A 24,188-nucleotide genomic window follows, 5' to 3' on the forward strand; every position below is an offset into this window, starting at 1 on the left:
TTGCTATTGGAAAGACTTATTTTTCACTATGGAAGTCTGAAACTTTACTAATATCAAAGTGGAAAGTTTGGATTTATGCTGAATCAAGAAAAGATTCCCAGAAAGCAAGGACAAGCCTGGAAAGAAATAGAATCTTGACAACAATGGTCCATAGATTATTGGTTTTCTGTCTCACACCAGTTGGCTCTTCTGATATGAGACAGAATCTCCTAATTTTTCTTTTAGCAATATGCTTGTGTTTAGAAGAGGGAGCTACATTCCAACTCCAAAGCCAGCTTGATTTATAATTGATTCCGGACCATGGCTATTCTAGAGTTAAAGAGGTATCAATGTTAGGCAGTGAGATATTACCCTGCAGAGTATATTAGTACTAATAAGTCCTTCCTTTCTGCTGTAGACATCTAGGTGTACAAAGCCTTATGATTTCTTGAAGATGGGTATTTCTATTATTCTGTAAAGACAAAAAACATAACTCTGCCCTGAACTTTGTTTGTTGAGTTTTTCTTACAACTTGTAGAGTTGCCACATCAGCAGATGAGCTATTACTTCTCATCAAGGGGTTTCTCCTGTTCAAATCAAATTTTTATTAATTTTCTAGGTATCCATAGCTTTTAGTCTCCTATGGAAACAAAAGCAAAACCCCTTCCCCAGTATAGGATGTATACTGGTTTCCATTTTGAGGTCAACACATCTTTGAAGTAAACCAGTTGGTTTAGCTCAGGAGTTTTTTTTTCTGTTGTCCAATGTCTCTCTGCAGTTGTTGTTCCTTTCTCATCAGCATTGAAAAAAATTCAAGATCAGTAAAGCATTATGTAATCTGTTTCTAGGGGTCATTTTTTCTTTCTGTTTATTTAGCATATCCTTTATAGTTCGATTATATCTTTCTATGACTGCTTGCCTGTGGGATTGTGTGGTATACCTGTAATGTGCCATATATTGTAATAAGCAAAAAACTGTCTCATTTTGAGACACATGATGGAGCATTGTCAGTCTTAATTTGTACAGTTTTTTTCCATGATGGCCATAACTTCTAATAGGTATGTAATTACAGAGTCAGACTTTTCAGAGCTCATAGGAATTTCCCATTGAAATCCTGAATAGGTATCAATGGTATGGTGTACGTATTTTAATCTTCTAAATTCTGCAAAATGAAATACATCCACCTTCCAAATTTTATTCCTTTGTATATCTTTAAGGTTGCTTCCTGCAAGTAATGGAGTTTGGTTATAGAAGGAACAAGTAGGACTTTTTTTTTTTTTTTACAATTTCCTTGGCTTGTTGACAAGTGATGGAAAAGTCTTTCTTCAAACCTTTACTATTTAAATGGTATCTCTTATGAAATTCTGAGGCTTCTAGCACATTACTTATTAATAACTGATCAATCTCATCATTACCTTGTGCTAGAGGACCTGGCAGACTTGTATGAAATCTGATGTGTATTATATATATAGGATGTTTCCTATTTCTGATGATTTCTTATTATTGTATAAATAGTGAAGCTAATTCTGTATTATCAGGAATAAATTCAGCAGTTTCAATATGTAAAATAACTCTCACTGTGTATTGAGAGTTAGTAACTATATTGACAGGTTCTTTGAAGTCCATTATTACCATAAGAATGGCATACAGTTCTGCCTTTTGTGCAGAATTGTAAGGGCTTTGAACCACTTTACTTAAATCTCCTGATTTATATCCTGCCTTTCTTGATTTATTTGCATCAATATAAAATGTGGGGACTCCAGAAATTGGTTTTTGCTGTATAATGTGAGAAAGGACCCATTCACTTCTTTTTATGAATTCTCTTCTCTTGCTTTTGGTCTGACAATTGTTAATCTCTTCCAAAAAGTTACTGCAGGCTCTTTGCCAGTATTCACTATCTTTCCATAAAGAGGAAATTTCCTCATTAGTTAAGGGTACTCCATTTTCTGCTGGGTCCTTTCCTGTCAACTGTCGAAGTCTTAATTTTCCTTTTAGAATCAAACCAGAGATCTTTTCCACATAAGTCTTTAACTTCTTACTTGGTTTATGTGGTAGAAATATCCATTCCAATATAATAACTTCCCTCTGCATCAAAATCCCTGTGAAGGAGTGTCTAGAGGGGGAGTATGACCAGAATGCAGTTAAATTCTGGATTCACATGATCCATATGTACCTCTCATATTTTCTTTTCTACTAGAGCCAATTCCTTTCAGCTTCAACTGATAATTCTCTTGTATTATTTAATCCTTGTCCCCTTTTAGGGTATTGGCCAAATTTACTAGTCCATCTTTAGGTATTCCAATGATAGTGTGTAAGTTGGAAATGCTTTCTAACATTTAAAAAAAATCATTAAGAGTCTGCAGTCAGTCTTTCCTGAGTTGTACCTTTTAGGGTCTAATTTTCTTGTAGATGTATCTTATATCCTAAGTAATTAATAGTCTCCTCTTTGTATTTTTTTGGGAGCAATTTGTAATCCCAGAAAGGCAGAACTTACTTCACTTATTCAAGCATGGTTTGTAAGATATCTAAAATTGGATCAGCTAACAAGATATCATCCATATAATGGTAAATTATAGATTGTGGAAATTTTGCATGGATCATTTCCAATGGTTTTTGCACAAAATATTGGCACAGGGTAGGGATATTTAACATTACCCATGGGAGGACAGTCCATTGGTATCTATTGACTGGCTGTGAATTATTATAAGTAGGTACTGTGAAGGCAAAATTTTCTCTATCCTTTTTATATATGTATGGTGAAGAAATAGTCTTTTAAGTCAATAACTATAATAGGCCATTCTTTGGGTAACAGAGAAGGCAAGGGTATCCAATTCTTTAGGGAGCCCACAGGCTGAATTATTAATTATTAGTGGCTCTGAGATACATCAGCATTCTTCATTTACAAAATTTCTTTTCAATAACAAATACAAAAGAATTCAAAAGGCTGGTAGATTTTTCAATATGTTGAGCATTTAACTGCTCCTGAACCACCTGCTCTAAAGCTTGTAGTTTCTCTTATGTCATAGGCCATTGCCCAAACCAGACAGGTTTATCAGTTAGCCATTTTAAAGGTAGGACCATTGGTACTTTGAAAAGCTCAACAGCAGCTGTGCTCTGTTTATGTACAGCTTGAATGGTTGGTGGCTGTTTTTTGTAGCATTTTATAATATTATTCCTAGAAACATGAATTGATCTATATTTCACTTTTGAGATTGGAGGAATTTTAATCTGGCTATTCGATTGCTGTAACAGATCTCAGCCCCAAAGATTCCCATATGGCTTTAGCCTTCCTCTCTGTCCTTCTGGTCATATGCATTCAACCCATCTCAAACTTTGTTTTACCTGAGATAAGGTTCCTATCCCTAGAAATTGGATATCTACCTCTTTAAGAGGTCAATTCAGATGCCATGATTTTGGTGTAATTATAGTTGCATCCACACCTGTGTCTACCAAGCCTTCCAGAACAATGTTATTAATTTGTACTCTAGGCTTTGGTCTTTGTTCGTTTATGGAAGTCTGCCAAAATATTCATCTTATGGTGTTTTTTGTAATTTTTGATCCATCTATCAAGGCTGTTCTATTGTCCAGTGCAGTATCATTATTTATATTAGACACTGGGTTATTTAATTGTCCTAGGGAGGAATTTCCTCCACAGTGGCTGGAAATGTTTGTACCACGTTTGATTTGGGGGCCTGCAAGTGGCCCCTTGAGGCATTTTCCACTAGTAGAGGGTTGCCTCATATGTCTCTTTTTGATGTGCATTCATTGGTCCAATGTTAGCCTTTGCCACATCTTCTGCATAATCCAGAATATTGGGGTCTCCTGTTTGGGTTATTTTTAGAGGAACTTCTAGGAATACCCTATGTACAATTTTTTCTTATATGACCTGGTGTACCACAGTTAAAATATTTGGCACTTTGATGCTTCCTTCAACCTTTGGAAATCACCTCTCCTATCCAAGCTTCATTACAATAATTAAGAGACTCAATACTATTTTTATACTTAATCTATTCCTCTAAAGATGTTAATCTGAGCTTTAAAGGTATAAGTATTCTTTTGCATTCTTTATTAGCATTATCAAAAGCCAAAGACTGAGTTAATACTTGTCTTAATTCTTGGTCGGATACTGCCTTGTGTATAGCCTTGGCCAGTCTTTGTAAAAAATCAGTAAACAGTTCTTTGGGCCCCTGGAAAACCTTCATATATATATCTCAGTTGGTTTCCCTGGTTCTGGAATCCACCCCCCCCCCAAGCATTTAAAGCTGCTGTACAGCATAGGGATAATGTATCCTCACCAAAGGTAGATTGTACATTTATATCAGTGAAACCACCCTCACCAAGAATTTGATCTTGGAAGATCTCAAAACCTCTAATCTTACCTTGCTGTTCAATGGCTTTAGTCTCTTCTCTCAACCAGCTTTTCCATTGTAACTGCTGGCTGTATTCTAATGCAGATGAAACTAACTGATTCCAATCATCTGGTGTGATTCTATTTTTAGAGGACCATGTACTTAGCATCTGTTGAATATATACCTTAGGTAACCACAGCCTCCTTAATGTGTTTTAAATCTCTCATATGAATAGGTTGCCATATATATTCTACATATTCCTTAGGATGTTTATCATCTGCTGGCTTCTCATGGACAGTGATAAGCCATTTTATGAGAGTCACCTGGTGATGTTATGACTTGTATGGCTTTGACCTTCTTCTTATTAGTTTCCTTATTACCCTTCCTGATAGACTCCTCCAGAGCTTGAAATCAATTAACTACTGCCCTTTGTAGTGTTTAAACCTCCTCTGTTGTGAAGGAGTCTAGAGATTTTATGGAATTATACATTTTTTATGTTCATCTGAAACATATGATTCTAAAGACTTTATTCTATCAATTAGTGATGATCTTCCCCCCCTTAGAAATTATCTGAATGGCATTAAGATTGCTTTGAAGCAATTTTCAATTCTGAAGATTGTTTTATCCATTAAGTATTTATACTTATTATCAATACAATTAAATTTGTTGTCCAGCTATTATTATCAGACTAAAGTTCTTGTGGTAAATTAGCAGATTCCAGAGAAAGAATCCATTTGTTTAGGTCCTCATTACCACTTTGCAAAGTCTGTATCAGTCCCATTAATGTCTCATTTTTGGTATTGTTATTAAGCCAATTTTTCAAAGCTGTGATATGAATCACTATGCTAAATGCGATTATGGTGAACATTGTATACCCAGAAAGGTCATATACATCTTGTAAAATTTCATTCATAGTACAAAGAAGTTTTTAAATTCCTGAGTCATGATATTATTGGCCATGGTGTGAGAAATATTCAAAATATGTAAAGAAAACTTTTATTAATTTGTTTATTTGTTAATAAGTTTAAGGGGTAAAATTATTGAGTAATTAAAATTTTACCCCTTAGAGATGGTCCTAATTGTCCTGGTGTTCCAGATGTCCCAGATCTTTTGATGGTTTTTAAGTATAGTAACGGTATTTGGCCAGCAGGTGTTGGAGATATAGCTCCAAAGCAGGTCTGTTCAAACTGACTCAGGCTGCCTGAATGGGCTCCTGTGGTTGAAGGACTCACCCAGGCAAACCCCTGAGTACTAGGTAGGGTTGCTGTGACCACAACAGATTATATATACCAGTAAGGGAATACACCAATGGGCTGGAAGTGCTCAAACGTGCACCTGTCAGGAGCTGCCTGCCTGGTTGGAGATGCTATGGGGCTGGTTGCACACGTGTGCTACATGTAAGATGGTGGCAGCGGTCATGGGCGGAGATTCAGGGCCAGTGGTAGGACAATAGGACAGTTGCAGGAGGGCACCAAGGGGCAGTGAAGCAGACCAGAGGTGCTGCCTAAGGGGGTAGGGCTGCTGCAGAGGCGTGCTTACTTGGTCACTCTCTCACTTGCACTGTTCTCCCTCCCCAGCAGCTGTGGTTGCAGTACAAGGCAGTAGTGATGGGACAATGGCATCTATGCTGGTACCCGAGACCTGGTTCAGGAGGGAGGGTCCAGTTAGGGACCTGGTGGCAGTGGCACGAGGCTTGAAAGCAGGGATATTTGGTCAACAAGGATGGAATCTGAGCTGCTGCTAGTACGCAGCAGATTGCCCAGGCTGCTCACAGAGTCTGTGGGCAGGATCTGAGCTGGCAGGGGGAAAAGGTTATCTCATACAGAAGCTTATCTGCATGGATAAGGGCCGTGGATGGCCTACCACGTGGGGGCACCAGCTATAATGAGAAAGCTGCAGAGTCTGTTTAACATGCAAAGGGTTTATTAAGGGCGAAAACTCACTGTACAGAACAGAACAGAATTTATACAGGTTCTAGAATGCTGTTCTGACTGCCTGGATCAGTCCCACATCCAAGTCTCATGATGGAGCAAAGAAAGTGATGCCTAGTGAATTTCAGGTCTTAAGGGTCTGTAAGGCCACACATCAGGGACATGTACTTCAAGTTCACAGGCAGGTGGAACAGTTACCTGTTGCATCTCTAGGGGCAGTGCTTCAAGGTCATAGATACATCAGCTACCCACTACAACGCTTCCAACATATTCCTGTAGCTTGAGTCTGCTTTAGAGGATGCCTTATGTGTTGAAGTACTGAGTTCATATCAGCTATGAGAATGGAGACACATCTGATTGTGTGGTCACTGAGTGCAGTGAATTTGGAGCCAGTCAGCCCTACTTCATAGATAGTAGACTTCACACTTACAAAAAATTATGACACAGAATGTAGAAAAGGTTAATGGCCATTTTGACCAACTGGTAAAGTGTAGATCAATGAATGTTTACTGAGAAGATAACTCCTTTACACAAGTGCAAAGTTTAACTTCTGCTGTCACAGCACACAATAAGCAGGATGAACCATAAGGCTCTAGGGTTATATCTGAGAGGATTTAGGCAGCTGGTTCAGAATAAATATGTGTTTTCTTTCACTAGGTCTGGCCCTTCTGCTGAATGCTCATCTGGGTAAGTCTCTAATTCCATGTCCTACAGTTGACAAAACAATTACCTACCATAAAACTCAAATATCTGAATTTCCATAAAGCAATTGTCTGATTAACATATTTAAGTAAAAATATACCATGGTGAAGTTGGACTTTCTTTTTTTTAATGGGACCACTAGCTCCCCAATAATGACAGTGAGACTTATTATTAATTATGAAAGATTAGACTTTAGCTTAGGCTTGCTCACAACTGGCTCTATAACTTAAATTGACTTTTTTAAAAAAATAATTAATCTACATTCTACTATGTGGCTTTTATCTCTCTCCCATTCTGGATGCCTGGTTTGTTCTGCACCTCACTAGTGCCTTTTGCACCTAGATTCTAACCCTCTAAGTTCCTCTCTCTGCCTGGAAGTCCTGTCTTTCCTCTCTTGCCTAGGTATTGGCCATTCAACTTTTTATTAAACCAATTGCAGTGACACATGTTCAGACAGTGTACAAATATCCAGCAACACCTCGATGTTACTCTGTTTGGAAAAATGTAACAAGAAATAAAACATATTAGAGAGGTGGGTTTGTTTTGTGGGGGAGTAGAGTTTCAGGTCAGCTGTTACTGCTATCCTCTATAGCTTGACCACTTAAAAGCTTTTTTTGTTTGTTTGTTTTTGTTTTTTTGAGGCAGGGTTTCTCTGTGTAGCTTTGGGCCTTTCTTGGAAGTCACTCTGTAGCCCAGGTTGCCTTCGAACTCACAGAGATCCACCTGGCTTTGCCTCCCAAGTGCTGGGATTAAAGGCGTGTGCCACCACTGCCGGGCTCACCTAACAGCTTTTAAATTCTCATCCATTGAACTTCACGGGACTGCTGGGCTTCAAGAACTATGAGAATTTTGTTTTAGAAAAAGCCTAAGCTTTTCCAAGCTCTCAAAATGAATCTGTAGCTTCTTTTGACTTATCTACAAGTGTGCTCACACTAGTCATCTCCACCCGGAGATCAGGCCTATGAGGTGGGGAGGGAAATAGAAGTAAAGCCCAAACTTTTATCATAGTTCAGTGAAATCTACACCAGACCATCATACTTATTTCTGACCACCACAGGGTCTACCTACAATCTGGTATGCTACTTCACCAACTGGGCCCAGTATCGGCCAGGCCTGGGGCGTTTCACACCTGATGACATCGACCCTTGCCTGTGTACTCACCTGATCTATGCCTTTGCTGGGATGCAGAACAATGAGATCACTACCATAGAATGGAATGACATTGAATTCTACAAAGCTTTCAATGGCCTGAAAAACAGGTAAAATAAAGGGGTAGATAGCTAACTTGGTATCTTTTGGACCAGTAGTTGCCAAATACCAGTGCTTCTGAAGATGTTACTCATAACTTACTATAACACGTCACTGCTTATCTGTCTATCTATCTATCTATCTATCTATCTATCTATCTATCTATCTATCTATCTCTCTCTCTCTCTCTCTCTATCTATTCTTTTATCTATCTATCATCTATCCTCTACCTTTTACTTATATAAAATTTAATTTTGAGAATTTGTATAATGTACTTAAATCATATCACTCCCTTCTCAACCTCTGTCAGATGCTCTCCCTTTCTCTACCTATGCAACTTTAGTGTCCTCATTTTTGTTTTAAACACACTGAGTCTAATTTGTGCTGTCCATATATCCTTGAGTGTGTGGGAATCCACTGGAATATGGTTTACCTATAGGAGTCACACCCTTAAGGAAAACTGACTCTCTCAGAGGTTCTCATTTGGCACTAATTCTTCAGCTAGGGATGCAACCCCATGCTCACCTTCCCTTTTCATGACAGAATTTTGTCTGGTTTGATATTTTGGATATCTTGTACATGCTGTTGTTCCAATTGCAGTGAATTCATATGTGCAACTTCTCTGCTGTATCTGGAAAAACACTTTTATTGTAGTCCACTGTCTCTGTTTCTTACAGTATTTCTACCCTGTCTTCTGTAATTATTCCCTGTTTGATTTATGGCCTGCTCCACATGATGAAACTCATACATTACATCACTATCAGGACCAAGAACCTGTGAACAGACAGATTCTTTTTATTTCTTGTTGATACAAATGCATGTGGTCATTGATGTTCTAAAATAAATATAAACTGTAGAATGGTTCATGTGAAAATTAGCAAATACATTATCTTACACATATTTTAATGATAAAGCAATTTAAATGTACTTCCAATGGTTTTCAAAATACTATACAGTGCTAAGAATTGTAGATACCATATTGTAGAGATAAGATCTTGAACTCATTTTTCCTATCTCACTAAAGGTTTGTATTTGTTGACCAACATCTCTTTAATCCTCCCTTCCCCTGCTTAAAGATGAAAACTTCAATATGATAGTTTTTGCATCATCTTATTATATTTTATTTTGTCAATTTTAACTATCCCTTAGAAGCCTGTTCTTTTCTAATAAGAGACAGAAAGGGAGTGGATACGGGGGCGGGGGAGAAGAGAAGAGGAGGAACTGTAAGTAATATAGGGAGGAAAAACAATAATCAGAATATTGTATGAAAAAAGATTATTTTCAATAAAAGGAAAAAGATAAAATTCTACCATCTACTCTTATGAGTTCAAATATTTTAGAATCTGCTTGTAAGTGAGGTCTTGTGTTATTTGTTATTCTATGCCTTGTTAATTTTAGTTAACATGTCTTCTAGGTTTAAAATATTGTTACAAATGGCAGATTTCATTCTTTTTAAAATTCAATGATATAATTCATTGCATATAATAGCACATGCTTTTAAAAGGTTCATTATTTGATAAACACTTACAATGATTATATACCTTGGATAACTAAGAATAATGCTACAATGAATATGGAAGTGCTATTATCTACCTGAGTCATTGGTTTTACCTATTTTGGGCATAAGCTTATTCAAAAGGTTGCTATGCATTACAATGATTCTACTTTGAACTTGTTCAGGAATCTTCATACTTGCATATAATGTGTATAGACATTTAAATTTCCTATTTGTGCTCAAATATTCTCTACATAATTTACAGTACTGGTTATCTATTCTGTTTTTTATAAGAGATACTCTCAATACTGTTTTACTTTGCATATCTCATAGATAATCTTATGGATTATCTATTTTTATATACCTTTGGGATATTTACATTCCTTTTGAAAATGTCTACTCAGGGTTTTGATCCTTTTAGGATTAGGTTGTTTCCTTGCTACTGAGTTGAGTTCTTGATATATTTGGGATAGCATCCCTAACAAGATAAATGGTTTGCAGATATTTTCTCCTATTCTTTAAGCTGAAAATCAATTTACCTCAAGATCCAGTTAATCATTCATGGGCATATACTCAAAGGACTCTGTATCTTACTACAGAGATACTTGTTTATTCATGGTCATTGCTGTGCTATTCATAATAGCCAGAAATGGGACACAGCCTAGATGTTCATCAACTGATGAATAGATAATGAAAACATGACACATTTATACAATATAACATTATTCATCTGTCAAGAAATATGGAATTTGCAGCTAAGTGGATAGAGTTAGAAATCATCATCATGAGCAAGGTAACTCAGACCCAAAGGACAATCATCACATGTTTTCTCCTATATGTGGATGCTAAATTTCAAGCTTTAGATTATGTGGATGTTAAATTTCAAGCTTCAGATATGTGTTTTAATCTGAATAGTCACAGAGATTAGGCAGTTAGTAAGGGACTAGTCAGGAGAATGCAATCTTTCAAAGAAAAGAAATAGAACATAGTTTTATAAAGAGATAAAAGGGAAAGTGGAATAGAAGGATTTACTAGGGAAGGGGATGAGGAGCAGAATAAAGGAGGGAATATGGGGAGGGACAACTAACACTAAAGGCCTTTTGAAAATTCATATGGAAACTTGCTACTGTAGGAGCTTTTATAATCTGTTCCCATCTGTTGCCAGAAGTATCTTTGATGTTGATAGAATAAGGCAGAGGTCTATGACTATAACATAATACTATTAGGAGCCATTTTATTTATTTATTCATTTATTTTAGATCAGTAGTGTTTTGTTTTATCCCAGTTCTCTGGGCTATCTAGTCTCTGGTTCTTGGTCACTCAAGTAGTGTCAGATATGAGTTCCTTCTCATGGAGTAGCCCTTAGATCAAATCAGATATTGGTCAGCTACTCCTGCAAGTTCTGTGCCACCATTGTCCTAGCATATTCTGTAGGCAGCACAGATTGTAGGTCCAAAGTTTTGTGGCTGGGTTGGTGTCCATGCTTGTCTTTCAGTAGCCTGTAAAGTACCTTCCCACACTAAAGAGACTAGGATATAGGGGTGAAGGCTCTATGTAGGCATCAGCTCAACTTTTCTATGTTTCATGAGTTGTGTGGCAATGGGGCCCCACTGTCAGTTTTGGAGAGAAGCATTTTGTCTTAACAATATCATGGGTTATTTGGAGATTTGCATGGTATCCCCTTGGCCAACAATTCAATTGAATGTAATCCAGTCCAGCTACTGGCTGCCTTGCCTGGCTAAAAGAGGTGGCTAGTTGAGACATCATACTGCCCTGTTACTAAGAGTCCTTATGAAGATCACCTTCATAGATTCAAGGAAATTTCCATTGCATTAGGTTTCCACCCAATCACCCACATGCTCCTCTCAATCCCAACTGTGTAGTTGAACTTTTCTGACCCCCCAGCCAGCTCCATAATCACAACACAGAAACATTATTAATTATGAAATCTCAGCTGATAGCTTAGGTTTGTTTCTAACTAGCTCTTAGAACTTAAACTAATGCATTTCTATTAATTTATGTGCTACCATGTGTCTCATGGCTTGTTACCTCATCTCCTACATGACCTACTTCCTCTTCATCTGGCTGGTTATTCTGCCCTTCTTAGTCCCAGCATTCTCTCTACCTTGAAAATTCTGCCTCATATTGGGCATTTAGTTTTTTATTAAACCAATCACAAGTGACATATCTTTACACATATCTCACAACATTTCTCCCTTTTTGTCTAAAAAGGAAAGAGTTTTTAACTCTGACATAGTACAATTATATACAATAAGAACAATTATCAGGTGAGAATTATATTTACAATGTCTAGTCCATTTATATTTGGCAATTTTAAAGGCTGCCTCTAGTGTTCTGGTGTAGTGCTAGGGATGAGACTGTAGGGTTGCTTCTGGGGGAACAGAGAGACAAGATGTCTGCAGGCAACCTACCTGGTTTTTGGGCAGATTTGGCCTGTGGTTTAAAAGGTGTGCCTGCTCGAGTTGGCAGCTGGGATACAGAGATGAGTTGGGAGAGAGAGGTTAGGAGGAGATGGTCTGTGTGGCCCAGAGGAGATGTGAGCAGTGGGGCGGGGGAAGAGTGCAGCTGGTGTTCTGGTGGAGTTCTGGGATGAGACAGTGGGATTGGGTCCTGGGGAACACAGAGAATATATAAAGAATTTAAAAGGAGTCACCATATCATGCTTGAGACAGTGTTCCAATTTGACATCTTATGCTACCAAATAAAACCTCAAGTGCCTGGAGTGGGTTATATCATATTAAATCACTGACCAAAGGAGTTCGTTATCAACACCCTCAATCCCAGGCTGTTGCCAAGGCTGTTGGTTATTCTCTACAACCTGATAGTAAGGCCCTGTTTCTGAAGACAGCATTCACTTATATCATCAAATATGGAGAAATTGAGCTGATGCCCAACTAGAAACTTCACCCCTACTGCCTATCACTCATAATTCTGGAAGATACTCTGCATGCTACCAGAAGAGAAAAGTAACCATCAATATCACCCAGCTACAAACCCTGTGACGTGCATGTTGTGTCCTTTCTCTGTTTCCGTTATTCCTTTGATATGCAGTGGCCTTAATTTGATGTAATTCTACTGTCCATTTTGCATTTGCTACTCATGTGTCCAGTCATAATACCCACCCTCCCGCAAAGAGATCACTGCTTAGCAAGTCTATCATGGAACTATCCCCATGTTCCCTGATTTTTCTCTAGTAGTTTTTAGTTTTATAATTTTGAGTCTTATATTTAACTCATCAATACACCTTAAGTTAGTCTTTTTAATATAAGAGAGAAGGGTTCAAATGAATTCTTCTGTTTGTCTATTAAGCTCTGCCATGTGAGGGTGATGTTTCTGGTCCAGGAGCCTCACTTCAAGTAGCAAGGATGTAGACAACTTTTCATATTGCCTGCTGCAGTCAATATTAATATATATTACATTAAAATACTGAATTATTTTAATTTAAATAAAATGAAATAAAAATTAAATTAATAAAACATTTAAAAGTGTGTGTGTGTGTGTGTGTGTGTGTGTGTGTGTGTGTGTATGATGATTTTTCTTTTTTCTGTCTTTTTGTAATGACCCAGGAAACTTCAAATCATCTTGGCTCACTGCAAGAGAAAACAATGAACAGAAGATTTTAAAATTAGACACGTTTGAGGTCAAGAATTATAAGGGTTTTCTGTATTTTGAAGAATTCTCTTTGTTTCCTTAAAAATTTTCATTTTTATTTAAGTGCATGTGTGTGTCTATACTCAGCCAAGTGCATGTGAATTCAGGAGTCAAAAAGAGGGCATTGGAATTGGAATTACAGGTAATTGGGTTGTGAATCACCTGATGTCGGTGCTGGGAACTGAACTTTGGTTCTTTACAATAGCAACATGTTCTCCTAATGACTGAGTAATTTCTCCAGCCATTGGTTATTTGCATCAAAATTACTTGTGTCCCTTGATAAAAATGCCTCTCCTCATCCTAAAGCAGCAGTTCTCAACCTGTGAGTCATTATCTCTTAGAGGGTTGAATGACCCTTTCACAGGGGTCCCAAGAGACCATCAGAAATATCAGATATTTTCATTGCAATTTATAATAACAAAATTACAGTTATGAAGTAGCAACAAAATAATTTTATGGTTGGGGATCACCACAACATGAAAAACTATATTAAAAAGCATTAGGAAGGTTGAAAACCACTGCCCTAAAGTAATGTCAGAATCTTAGGGGAAATGAAAATAAAGCTAGAATTTTCATGTCCTCTCATAACCTTTGTGCTTAATTGTTATGGAAACAGACATTTTATAACCACAATTCCCAGGTATATGTGTAATGGCAAACCAATTAATTTATATTAGTTATTATAGAAGGTAATGAAGTAATTACACTTTAGCAACGTTCAACACTTTATCTGATGAAATGGCAATGAGGTAATTATGTTTTTAAGTTATATGTAGTACATATATTGCTAGTACAAGTCAATAAAGCCAAACCGCTGTATAATTCTGATTTCTCTGAGTGGCCCTGATTTCATTTATGGTGATAATGTAAAGTGCTTTTGTAAAGAAAGTTTCAGTAGTGGAAGACAATAGCTCAAATAGCTCTACAGTAGATAGTATGACATTAACCCTGCTCTGAATAATTTGAGCAGGCCCAATACTATAAACAGCAATGCTATTTTAAATTGCAGAACCCATGGATTTTAAATTTTCTGTTTATCTTTTGTTTTAAAGGAATAGCGAATTGAAAACCCTCTTGGCCATTGGAGGCTGGAACTTTGGAACTGCACCGTAAGTTCTCTTTAGAAAGCCAAATGCTCACTAAAAGCACTGTAGCCCAGCATGATCCTTGTACTTTTAGACTTCAAAACTCCAGATGGATATTAAGGATACCTATGAAATTAATATCTGACTTAATAAATTATCATGCAAAATAATTAATACCTATTAGAAAATTTTAGGATTATTGTGGCTTTCACAGGGCTAATTTTGGATGGATGTCTTGGGATGCCATCCTCTGAGTTTTAGTTGCTTGCTTCGAAAAAACCTCTTTATAAAGTATATGGAGGGCATGAGGTCTGATAAGGGTTGTGTATATTTTTTGTCTGTCTTCCTAGAGAAAGGAAAAGGAGATCATGTATACCAACAAGACTTACTTGAGTACTCATGAACTGGTGGCATATTTAAAGACACAAAATTGTCTGTGAACTAAGTTTGTAGGGCATTCAAAACAACAAGGGCATTTGCAATAAACATCTGAGTTGCAAGTGGGGAAGAATAATAAGATAAAGTGAATGCTAAGATACTGTGGGTGGCAAGAGTAGTGATTGCAAAGAGAGACCAGGAAAACCCTGAAACATGCTTTAATCCTCAATCAGGTCCTGGACAAGGACTGTGAGGCAGAAACTGAAGAGCAAACTGTTTTTATTCCAGGGTAGAAAGAACACCAAGACCTTACTCTGCCTTTCTTTGGTTTCCCTCAGTTTCACTGCCATGGTCTCCACTTCTCAGAACCGCCAGACCTTCATCACTTCAGTAATCAAATTCCTGCGCCAGTATGGGTTTGATGGCTTGGACCTGGACTGGGAATACCCAGGCTCTCGTGGGAGCCCTCCTCAGGACAAGCATCTCTTCACTGTCCTGGTGAAGGTAAGGAAAGTGGAAAGAGGTGCTATCCCTGTCAGATTCAAAGCCTGTTTTTCCCAAAGACAACTGAGTGCTTGTACACACCAAACATGACTTCAGAATTATGGAATCTTAGCATAGTAAAGGTTCTTAGATGCCATACACTCTTTGAACAAGCTATATATTGGACATTGCTCTATATGCTGTTTTCAGAACCACAGTTAATTTCATCTTGACATTTATTCTATGATCTAGGTTCATTGAGCATTATGGTCTTCATTTCACAGATAAGTAACTAAGGTACTGAAAACATGTAAGTAATTTGGGCATAACACAGCTAGTAAGTGTCATAAATACCAGTGTATCTGTTACTGAGTCATTGCACAAAACTGTCTGCAGTTATTGAGTAATCTACATTCTGTGCCAGTTATTTGGTAAAAGTCAAAACAAAAACTAAGGCAGAATCTTGGCTTTCAAGAACACACATCTGAGGAAATGATCTCAGATAAGCAACAACTCTAGCACATTTTGATAAATGCTGTGATACAGGTCTATAGAATCCAAAATCAAATGAGCAGTTACCTAATTCTGCTCTTGGGCAAAGTCGCAAGGAGCTTTCTAGGTAAAGTGGTGCTGGATCTCACTGAGAGAACTTGCTATTATCCAACTCAGTGAGGATGGAGATGACACAAAAAAGACAGATTTGTGTGTGCAAGTGAGGAATGAGTTTTAAGCCTGTGAGAGCAAATAGGTGGCATGAATCAGATCATGCAGAGATTTTCATATTAAGTTAAAGAATTTTGAACTTACCTAAGGACAATGGAGATCTTTCAAAGATTTCATGAACCGATAAATATGACCAACCTTGTATATTTTGGAATGGTTATTTTTGGATTAACTATGAATCATGAATTAGGAATGCAGAAGCAGGATACAGTAGGAAGTCAATGAAGTAAGTTAAGGAAGAGGTGAACAAGATCCCAACAGTGGCCCTAACACTGGTGGAAGGAGAGGATATACACAGATACATAAAGAGAACAAGTATCAGTAGGAATTGGGTTTGAAGTAGAAAGGATTCCTAGTTTTCTGATTTTGAAGACTAATTTCATTGTAGCGCAGCTGGTATAGACAGGAAGAATAATAAGAGGACTGCTGGTTAGCTTTGGATATGAGTGTGACATATCTGGAATAACTGCAAGGAACTGAGTGGATACCAACCTGGAGGACATGGCAAAGGACACTGCTGAACTTATCAGCAAGGGTATATGATTGCCAAGGAAAAATAAATGATAAAGGCAACAGCTATGATGTCTGTCAAATTGGGGAAGTAATTGGCAGTGAATAACTTGAACATTTATACTACAACAGTAAGAAAACACGTTTATTGAGTACATTGGAAGGGGAAACACTGATTAGAGCTCCACAGTACAACAAAGTAGGCTGCATGTTGGAATTGTCTCTGTTTTGGAGAAGTATTTGTTGCACAAGGGTAAACATCTTAGCATGCAGCTTCTGGATGTTTAGCTTCCACAATGTGAATGAGTGAAGTTCAGACTATGAACCTGCTAAACACGTCATTTCCTGTTATATATATATATAATCTCTTCCAAGCAAATCAAGCCTGTAAAATTAAGGGATACAAAAGTTAAGGTAGTTCTGATTGTTCATAGTTCTGTAGTAGGCAGAGATTTTGGTTGCAGGTCTAGGGTGAGACAGTATTGTGGTTTTGTTTGGCACGTCCAGTTAATAGTTTGGCTGGAGCAAGATTTTTCTTTTTGTAAATTTCTGAACGAAGTTTGTGAAAATATCCTATCCATTTTCTGACCTCTCAGTGACCTAACTACAACATGAGTTTCAGACTTTCTTCTAAGGTAGATTATTTTCTGCATGGATTCATATATCAGGTGATTTGGGACAATCCTTTTCTACACTATGAATATGTATTACTCCCATTTGCTAATAAGAAGCTGGCTGTCTGATAGCTGGGCAGGAAGAAATTGAGCGTGAGAGCCAGACTAGGAGAATTCTCAGAAGAGGAAGGGCAGAGTCAGAGTCACCCGAGAGAAGCAAGATGATAATGTTGTACTGAGAAGAGGTACCAAGCCACATGGCTAAACATAGATAACAATTATTCATTGATTTAAGTATAAAAGTTAGCTAGTAACAATCCTGAGCCATCAGTTGAGTGATAATATTAAACCTCTATGTCTGTTATTTGGGAGCAAGTGGTTGGGGCAGGAAGATGTCCATTTACAATCAGGTTACCAGCTGGCTTCAGAATAACTTCAATATTGGGCTAGTGAGATACCTCAGCAGGTAAAGTATTTTCTTCAAAGCATGAGAACCTGGGTTCAAATTTCCAGAGCCCACATAAAGGCCAGATGCAGTAATGCACATCTACAATCCCAGGGCTCCTATAGAGATGGGAGGAAGAGACAGGAGCATCCCCGGAAGAACACGAACCAGCTAGTCTGGCATACACAGTAGCAAAGAGCAAAAGGGATAGTGCCTCAAAGAAAGTGGAAGGTGAGGACTGGTATCTGAGGTCATCACATGTGCTTGCACTCACACACACAGGAGCATGAACATTTTATGTGTGTGTATGTATAGGTTGTACATATGTTTCAGGTGCACATGTATGTGAAGTGTCATTTCTCAGACACTGTCCACCTTGATTTTTGAGTCAGTTTCTCAGTAGCCTAAAAATCATGGGGTAGTACAGGCCATCTGTCCAGTGAGCCCTGGGGATCTATCTGTCTTAGTTTCCTCAGCACCAAGGTTAACAAAAATACACCACTTTGTTTTGTGTAAGCATTTTTTTTTTGGTTTTTCAAGACAGGCTTTCTCTGTGTAGTTTTGGTGCTTGTTCTGAATCTTACTCTGTAGACCAGGCTGGCCTCGAACTCTCAGAGATTCACCTGGCTTTGCTTCCTGAGTGCTGGGATTAAAGGCATGCACCACCACCACCTGGCTGTTTAAGCATTTTTTTTATGTGGGTTCTGTGGGAATTGAACTATTAAACTCAGGTCCTTCTGCCTGCATGGGAAGCACTTTAACCACTGAGACATCTCCACAGACTTCACTTTCGTTTATGTTGAATAGCTCCAAAGATCATAAATAGCATCCCTACTCTTAGTTGAAGTATGACTTTCATAAATTATAATGTCTAATCATTGGCTGCAGTTCTGCTCAGTGAAGTGACAGAGAATAAAACCACAGACACAACAGTATCTGAGTTTAGCATTTGAAGACAGACATGACAATTTGCTTGTAATTCTTCTTCCAGTTAAACATCTTAGTTTTTTTCAACCACAATTCACACAGCAATGTTCAGAGGTGTCCCTAGAATGCCCTTTGGTGACCCAAATAATGCCATTATCAGAGCTCAACTCAGTACTCCAAATAAATGAGAGTCACACAGAATAAAAGTGAATTAACATCTGGTACTGAATTGGATCTGTCACCCAGCCATTACCACCTTCCCCACTTGGTAATTCATAAATATATTGAATGATATGTCAGTGTTGTAAGGTGTAAGGAAGCAACTTTCTATAACACTGAAAGCTAGGTAAAGGGCATCACAGAGAGTATAGTTTCAACATGATGTGATACAAGTGAGCTCTGACTGGTCATCTGGAACCTTGGATCTATCTGGTCATGACCCAGACATTAATTTTCTGTGGGACTCCAGTGAAAATTTCCAACTCCCATGCATATTGCATAGTTATAATTTTTAAAAATTAATATCATCTATGCTACTCACTTTATTGAGATATTGATAGACTAAAGTCAGACAAAATAGTTGAAAGTACTTTGGAGAAGAAAGACACTGTGCAAGTATGCATTTATTTCATATACCTATTTGAAATTAACTTCAAACATGCTTGCCTTATTCTACAGGAAATTCGTGAAGCTTTTGAGCAGGAGGCTACTAAGAACAACAAACCCAGGTTGATGGTTACTGCAGCTGTAGCTGCTGGCATTTCCAACATCGAGGCTGGCTATGAGATCCCTGAACTTTCCCAGTAAGTGATGCACTTACCCTAAACTTCTGTGGAACCATTTTAAGCACTGCTCTTATTCTAGAGATGTCTTGTGCTGTAAGACCTTGTTTGTGCACTTGCTTTGGAAAAGGTGTCTTTGCATAGATGTGAGAAACAGTTATCAGAAATGATTTTAAATCTTACTACCTATCAGGTACCTAGATTTCATCCATGTCATGACATATGACCTCCATGGCTCCTGGGATGGCTACACAGGAGAGAACAGTCCCCTCTACAATTACCCTAGTGAGACTGGCAGCAATGCCTACCTTAATGTGGTAAGACTCTACAGTAATGCAGACTGGGGGTGAGGTAAATCATATGGAAATTAAGACCTCAAATTTACATAAGTTCAGCAGCTGTTCAATTTTGATAAAGATTTTCTTAAGTTACTGGCCATATCTTGTTAACTATAATTTCATCAAAAGTTTTTGAAAAGAAAATAAGAAATACATCTATTGGTTATGAACATCATATAATTTGCCTGCTAAAACAGGGAGCTAATGTAATTAAACACTCACCACTGGGTCCTGTGCCTAACCTGCTTCCATTGCAGGATTATGCCATGAATTACTGGAAGAAAAATGGAGCCCCAGCTGAGAAGCTCATTGTTGGATTCCCAGAATATGGACACACTTACATCCTGAGCAACCCCTCCAATACTGGAATTGGTGCTCCTACTTCTGGTGCTGGCCCTGCTGGGCCCTATACCAGGGAGGCTGGGTTCTGGGCCTACTATGAGGTCAGTAGGTTGGCTATATAGTGCTTTGTAAATTTCACACCCAATGTTGTACATAGTCTTCAGTTTAGGACCCCCTGGATCTCAGTGTTGCCTAGTACCTACCTATAATAAGCAGTTCACTCCTGGTGCTTTAAGTGTTCAGATAACATACTTCTATATTTAATCCAAATAATATTCTTTCAAGCAAAAGACCATACTATTATGAACATTTATGTTAGCACAGAAAGAAATAAAATAAATTTATTTCTCATTCTACTATGGAATCCAAATTTCTAGTGCTAAAATATGAATAAAATATAAGAATTTGACAAATAACTCAATCTGAGAATGTAGCTTAGTGGTAGAGCATTTACCTAGAAGGAACACAGCCCTGGATTTATCTCTAGTACCATAGAACAAAACAAAGTAGGACCATGCTGTACAATGATTTTTCATGAAAAATTTCCTTAGGTTTGGTTGTTCATTCCTTTAATTTGAACAATCAGGAAGCTGAAGCAGGATGATTTTAAGAATATATATATATATTCTGTCTTAAAAAAGAAAGACTTGCCGGGCGGTGGTGGCGCACGCCTTTAATCCCAGCACTCGGGAGGCAGAGCCAGGCGGATCTCTGTGAGTTCGAGGCCAGCCTGGTCTCCAAAGCGAGTTCCAGGAAAGGCGCAAAGCTACACAGAGAAACCCTGTCTCGAAAAACCAAAAAAAAAAAAAAAAAAAAGAAAGACTAGGAATGTGATGTAGCTCAGTGATAGAGCATGTACTGAGAATAGATAAGTCCTGGGTCCTGTCTCCACCACTGCAAATATGAAAACAACTCAATTTTCTTTATTACAAAGAAAACTGAATTACAAAATTGAGGTAACCCCAAGTGAGGATATGAAAGGAAATAAATCAATGTTTTCTCTCTTTCATGGGATGACTATTTAAAGGGTTTAAATCTCTTAATGTTTAAAGATTTGCACCTTCCTGAGAAATGGAGCTACTGAAGTTTGGGATGCCCCTCAGGAAGTGCCCTATGCCTATAAGGCCAATGAATGGGTTGGCTATGACAATATCAAGAGCTTCAGTGTCAAGGTAAGGTGAGCTCCTTGGATTTGCTGACATCACAGCACCAAGGCTGAGGAAATCAAATTAACCTTACACCTTCTGTCTTTAAATAGGCTCAGTGGCTTAAGCAGAACAATTTTGGAGGAGCCATGATCTGGGCCATTGACCTTGATGACTTCACTGGCTCTTTCTGTGACCAGGGCAAATTCCCTCTGACTTCTGCTCTGAATAAAGCCCTTGGTGTGCCCACTGCAAGTAAGTGACAGCATGAGTATGCAAAGGGTGTGTTACTAATGTCTCTTTATCAATTTAAAGGCAGTCTTGGCATGCTCATCCCCATGGCATGGGGGGTATTCTTTCCATTCCATTTCATTGTACTTGCCCAGGTGAACGACAGCTACCAACCTTCCCTAAATCTCAATTTCTAAGGAATTATGGGAAATCAGGCTTAACTTTGGAGTGTGTGGGATCTGATTTTCTAGGACTTCAAGGTTTGTAAGAGTCTTGCAGAAATTGTGCTTAACTTTAGCATACAAATCTGTGTGTTTGTATGTGTGTATGTATCTTATTCAATGTCTTGCTTAGGCTCCTGGGGAGAATTAACAGGAAGCCATGCCAGTGCTCTTATATATCAATCACTGAGGGAATGTCTCAACTTCCCTAACCATTTCCAGATTTTTCTCTCAGAGGTATTTATAAACTGATCTTAAATAAATCTTTTTGCGCAAATTAGGTCTTTTTTGAATGCCTTAGATGACAAAAGAGAGAAAAATAGAAAGCTGGGCTGGACTGACACTTTTTATTAATTCCTGATATGTAATTGTCTTTGAGTCTCTTCAGCTGTGAGAATGCAACTAATTGCATCCCCTCCTGGCAATGGTGTGCCTAGTTTTCTTTACTTCTGGGTGAAGGTCACTGCCACAGCAGACCCACCACTCTACTTTCTCTATTTGTACATTTCAGGTTGCTCAGCCCCTGATCTGCCTACTGATCAAGTGACTTCTCCTCCAGTAACTGGAAGCGGATTCTGTGCAGGCAAAGCTGATGGCCTGTACCCTGTGGCTGATGACAAAAATGCCTTCTGGCACTGCCACAATGGAGTCACGTACCAGCAGCACTGTCAGGCAGGCCTTGTCTTTGATACCAGCTGTACCTGCTGCAACTGGCCATGAACCTGACTGTGTCACTCTTCTCTAAACTTCTGCATTCCCCTTTACTTCTTGTCAAAGACCTCTTGCTTCCATCTAAAGTTATGGAATAAAATTGGTAGCCAAAACATGAGATTCCTTGATTTTTTTTTCATGATTTGGTGGAAAACTTTTCTCCATTTAGAAATATCAGCTGTATATGGGCTGGAGAGAGAGAGAGAGAGAGAGAGAGAGAGAGAGAGAGAGAGAGAGAGAGAGAGAGAGAGAGAGAGTGTGATGACATGGTGGAGCCAAGAACCCTGTGTTTTTCTACCTGTCCATGTCTATCTGCATGATGGCTTAGACTCTGGAAAATACTTGATGTTTTCTGAGACTCTGGAGGATATGCAATGCTGCTTGCATTGCTGAGGAATGAAATTTAAGACTTTCTCCCACTCTTGCTGGGGATCTGGTGCTGTTCTAGCATGCCCGAAATTAGAAGTAGTGGCTAGATATGTGCCATGGACTCTTCTTGGGGTGCCTGCTTAGCGAAGAGGGTTACAGGTGTCTTTATCAACAGTATCAAACTGACTCCAAGTGACTTAGTGCCTCTCTAAAACTTCATCAGAGATGCTTTGTTCTGCAGTAGGTGGCAGTTAATGCAAAGACCCATAACTGGTCAATATGCAGAAAACAAACTGTGGAATGCTTAGTTGTGATGATATTTTATTTGTGCTTTAATAAATAAACTTTGCCTGGAGATCGGGGGAAAAGGCCAACCATTATAAGTAAACAAAGAAGTTAGGCAGTGGTAGCACATGCCCTTAATCCTATCACCTAGTGGGCAGGATCTCTGTGTGTTCAAGGCCACACTGGAAACAGAGCCAGGTGTGGTGGTGCATGCCTTAATTTCAACATTAGTTAGCCATGGAGGTCTGGAGGTCTGTACAGACAGACAGAAAGTGACAGAGCTGTGTAGAAAGAGGAAGTGATGTAACTGGACAGAGAGCAAATCAGATGGCAGAACAGCAAGGTATATGTGTGTGTGTAAACAGGAAGTAACTCATATTTGGAAGCTGCAGAATTGGTGAGGTAAGGCTGGCTGGTGGCTTTCCCTATTTCCCTGATCTCCCCAAGGCTTTCACCCCTATATTTATTTTGTTTAATAAGACTATTTAGAAATTCATCTACATTTAGTCCTAAATGAGACATCTATGGCACACCTCTCCTCCTCCTGAGGAGGATAATCACAGGAGAGGTTCTCAAAAGATTGTAAGAGTCACAGACAGTGGATAAATACAAGGAAAAGGTGTTTTCTGGACACTACAGGACATCTGCACAGATGAATTCACAACAGTTGTGACAGTATACACAAGAACAGCAAGCCAGTAAGCACCCCTCCATAGCCTCTGCATCAGCTCTCGTCTCCAGGTTCTTGCCTTGTTTGAGGTTTTGTCTGACTTCCTCCAGTAATAGACTATGATGTGAAAGTATTAGCCAAATAAATCTTTTCCTCCCCAATTTACTTTGGTTATGGTGTTTCATCACAGCAGCAGAATCTCTAAGACAAACAGGGACCAGGATAGTAGGGTATTGCTATGACAAACTTGATTATGTCATTTTGGGGATGGTTGTGGAAGGAATTTTGGAACTTTGGGCTAGAAAAGCCATTGAGTGTTGAGAGCTCAGTGAGCCACTATGTAGGAGCTTGGGAGATAAGAATTTGGGAGTAGTGTAGATGATAGAGGTCTGGCTTATAAAGTTTCAGAAAGATTTTTAAAGAGTATCAGGGCCATTTGTTATTTTGAATTTAGATTCTATGATTTTGATCACGTGAGGCTGAAAAGTTAGTCACAATTAACAAGAGACCAGCACTACTGAAATGAAACTTTGCATTACTGGGATAATTAATG

The 24,188-nt window shown here is 38.4% G+C and overlaps 1 protein-coding gene across 1 annotated transcript in view; it reads left to right on the forward strand.

Annotated features, from left to right (window-relative positions):
* The window catches only part of LOC128106661 (acidic mammalian chitinase), a 24,905-nt gene extending 2,585 nt beyond the window's left edge, over positions 1 to 22,320 (forward strand). Inside the window, exons 2-12 of the mRNA XM_052732216.1 lie at positions 2,792 to 2,851; positions 6,917 to 6,946; positions 8,019 to 8,220; positions 14,429 to 14,485; positions 15,178 to 15,343; positions 19,220 to 19,344; positions 19,517 to 19,640; positions 19,919 to 20,104; positions 21,056 to 21,175; positions 21,262 to 21,403; positions 22,112 to 22,320. Coding sequence (XP_052588176.1) covers positions 2,792 to 2,851; positions 6,917 to 6,946; positions 8,019 to 8,220; positions 14,429 to 14,485; positions 15,178 to 15,343; positions 19,220 to 19,344; positions 19,517 to 19,640; positions 19,919 to 20,104; positions 21,056 to 21,175; positions 21,262 to 21,403; positions 22,112 to 22,320 — 1,421 coding nt within the window. The remainder of the gene's footprint in view (positions 1 to 2,791; positions 2,852 to 6,916; positions 6,947 to 8,018; positions 8,221 to 14,428; positions 14,486 to 15,177; positions 15,344 to 19,219; positions 19,345 to 19,516; positions 19,641 to 19,918; positions 20,105 to 21,055; positions 21,176 to 21,261; positions 21,404 to 22,111) is intronic.
* Positions 22,321 to 24,188: the final 1,868 nt, after the last annotated feature.

Source organism: Peromyscus californicus, unplaced genomic scaffold (genome assembly GCF_007827085.1).
Source record: "Peromyscus californicus insignis strain IS unplaced genomic scaffold, ASM782708v3 Scaffold_9__1_contigs__length_137607984, whole genome shotgun sequence".
NCBI lineage: Eukaryota > Metazoa > Chordata > Mammalia > Rodentia > Cricetidae > Peromyscus > Peromyscus californicus.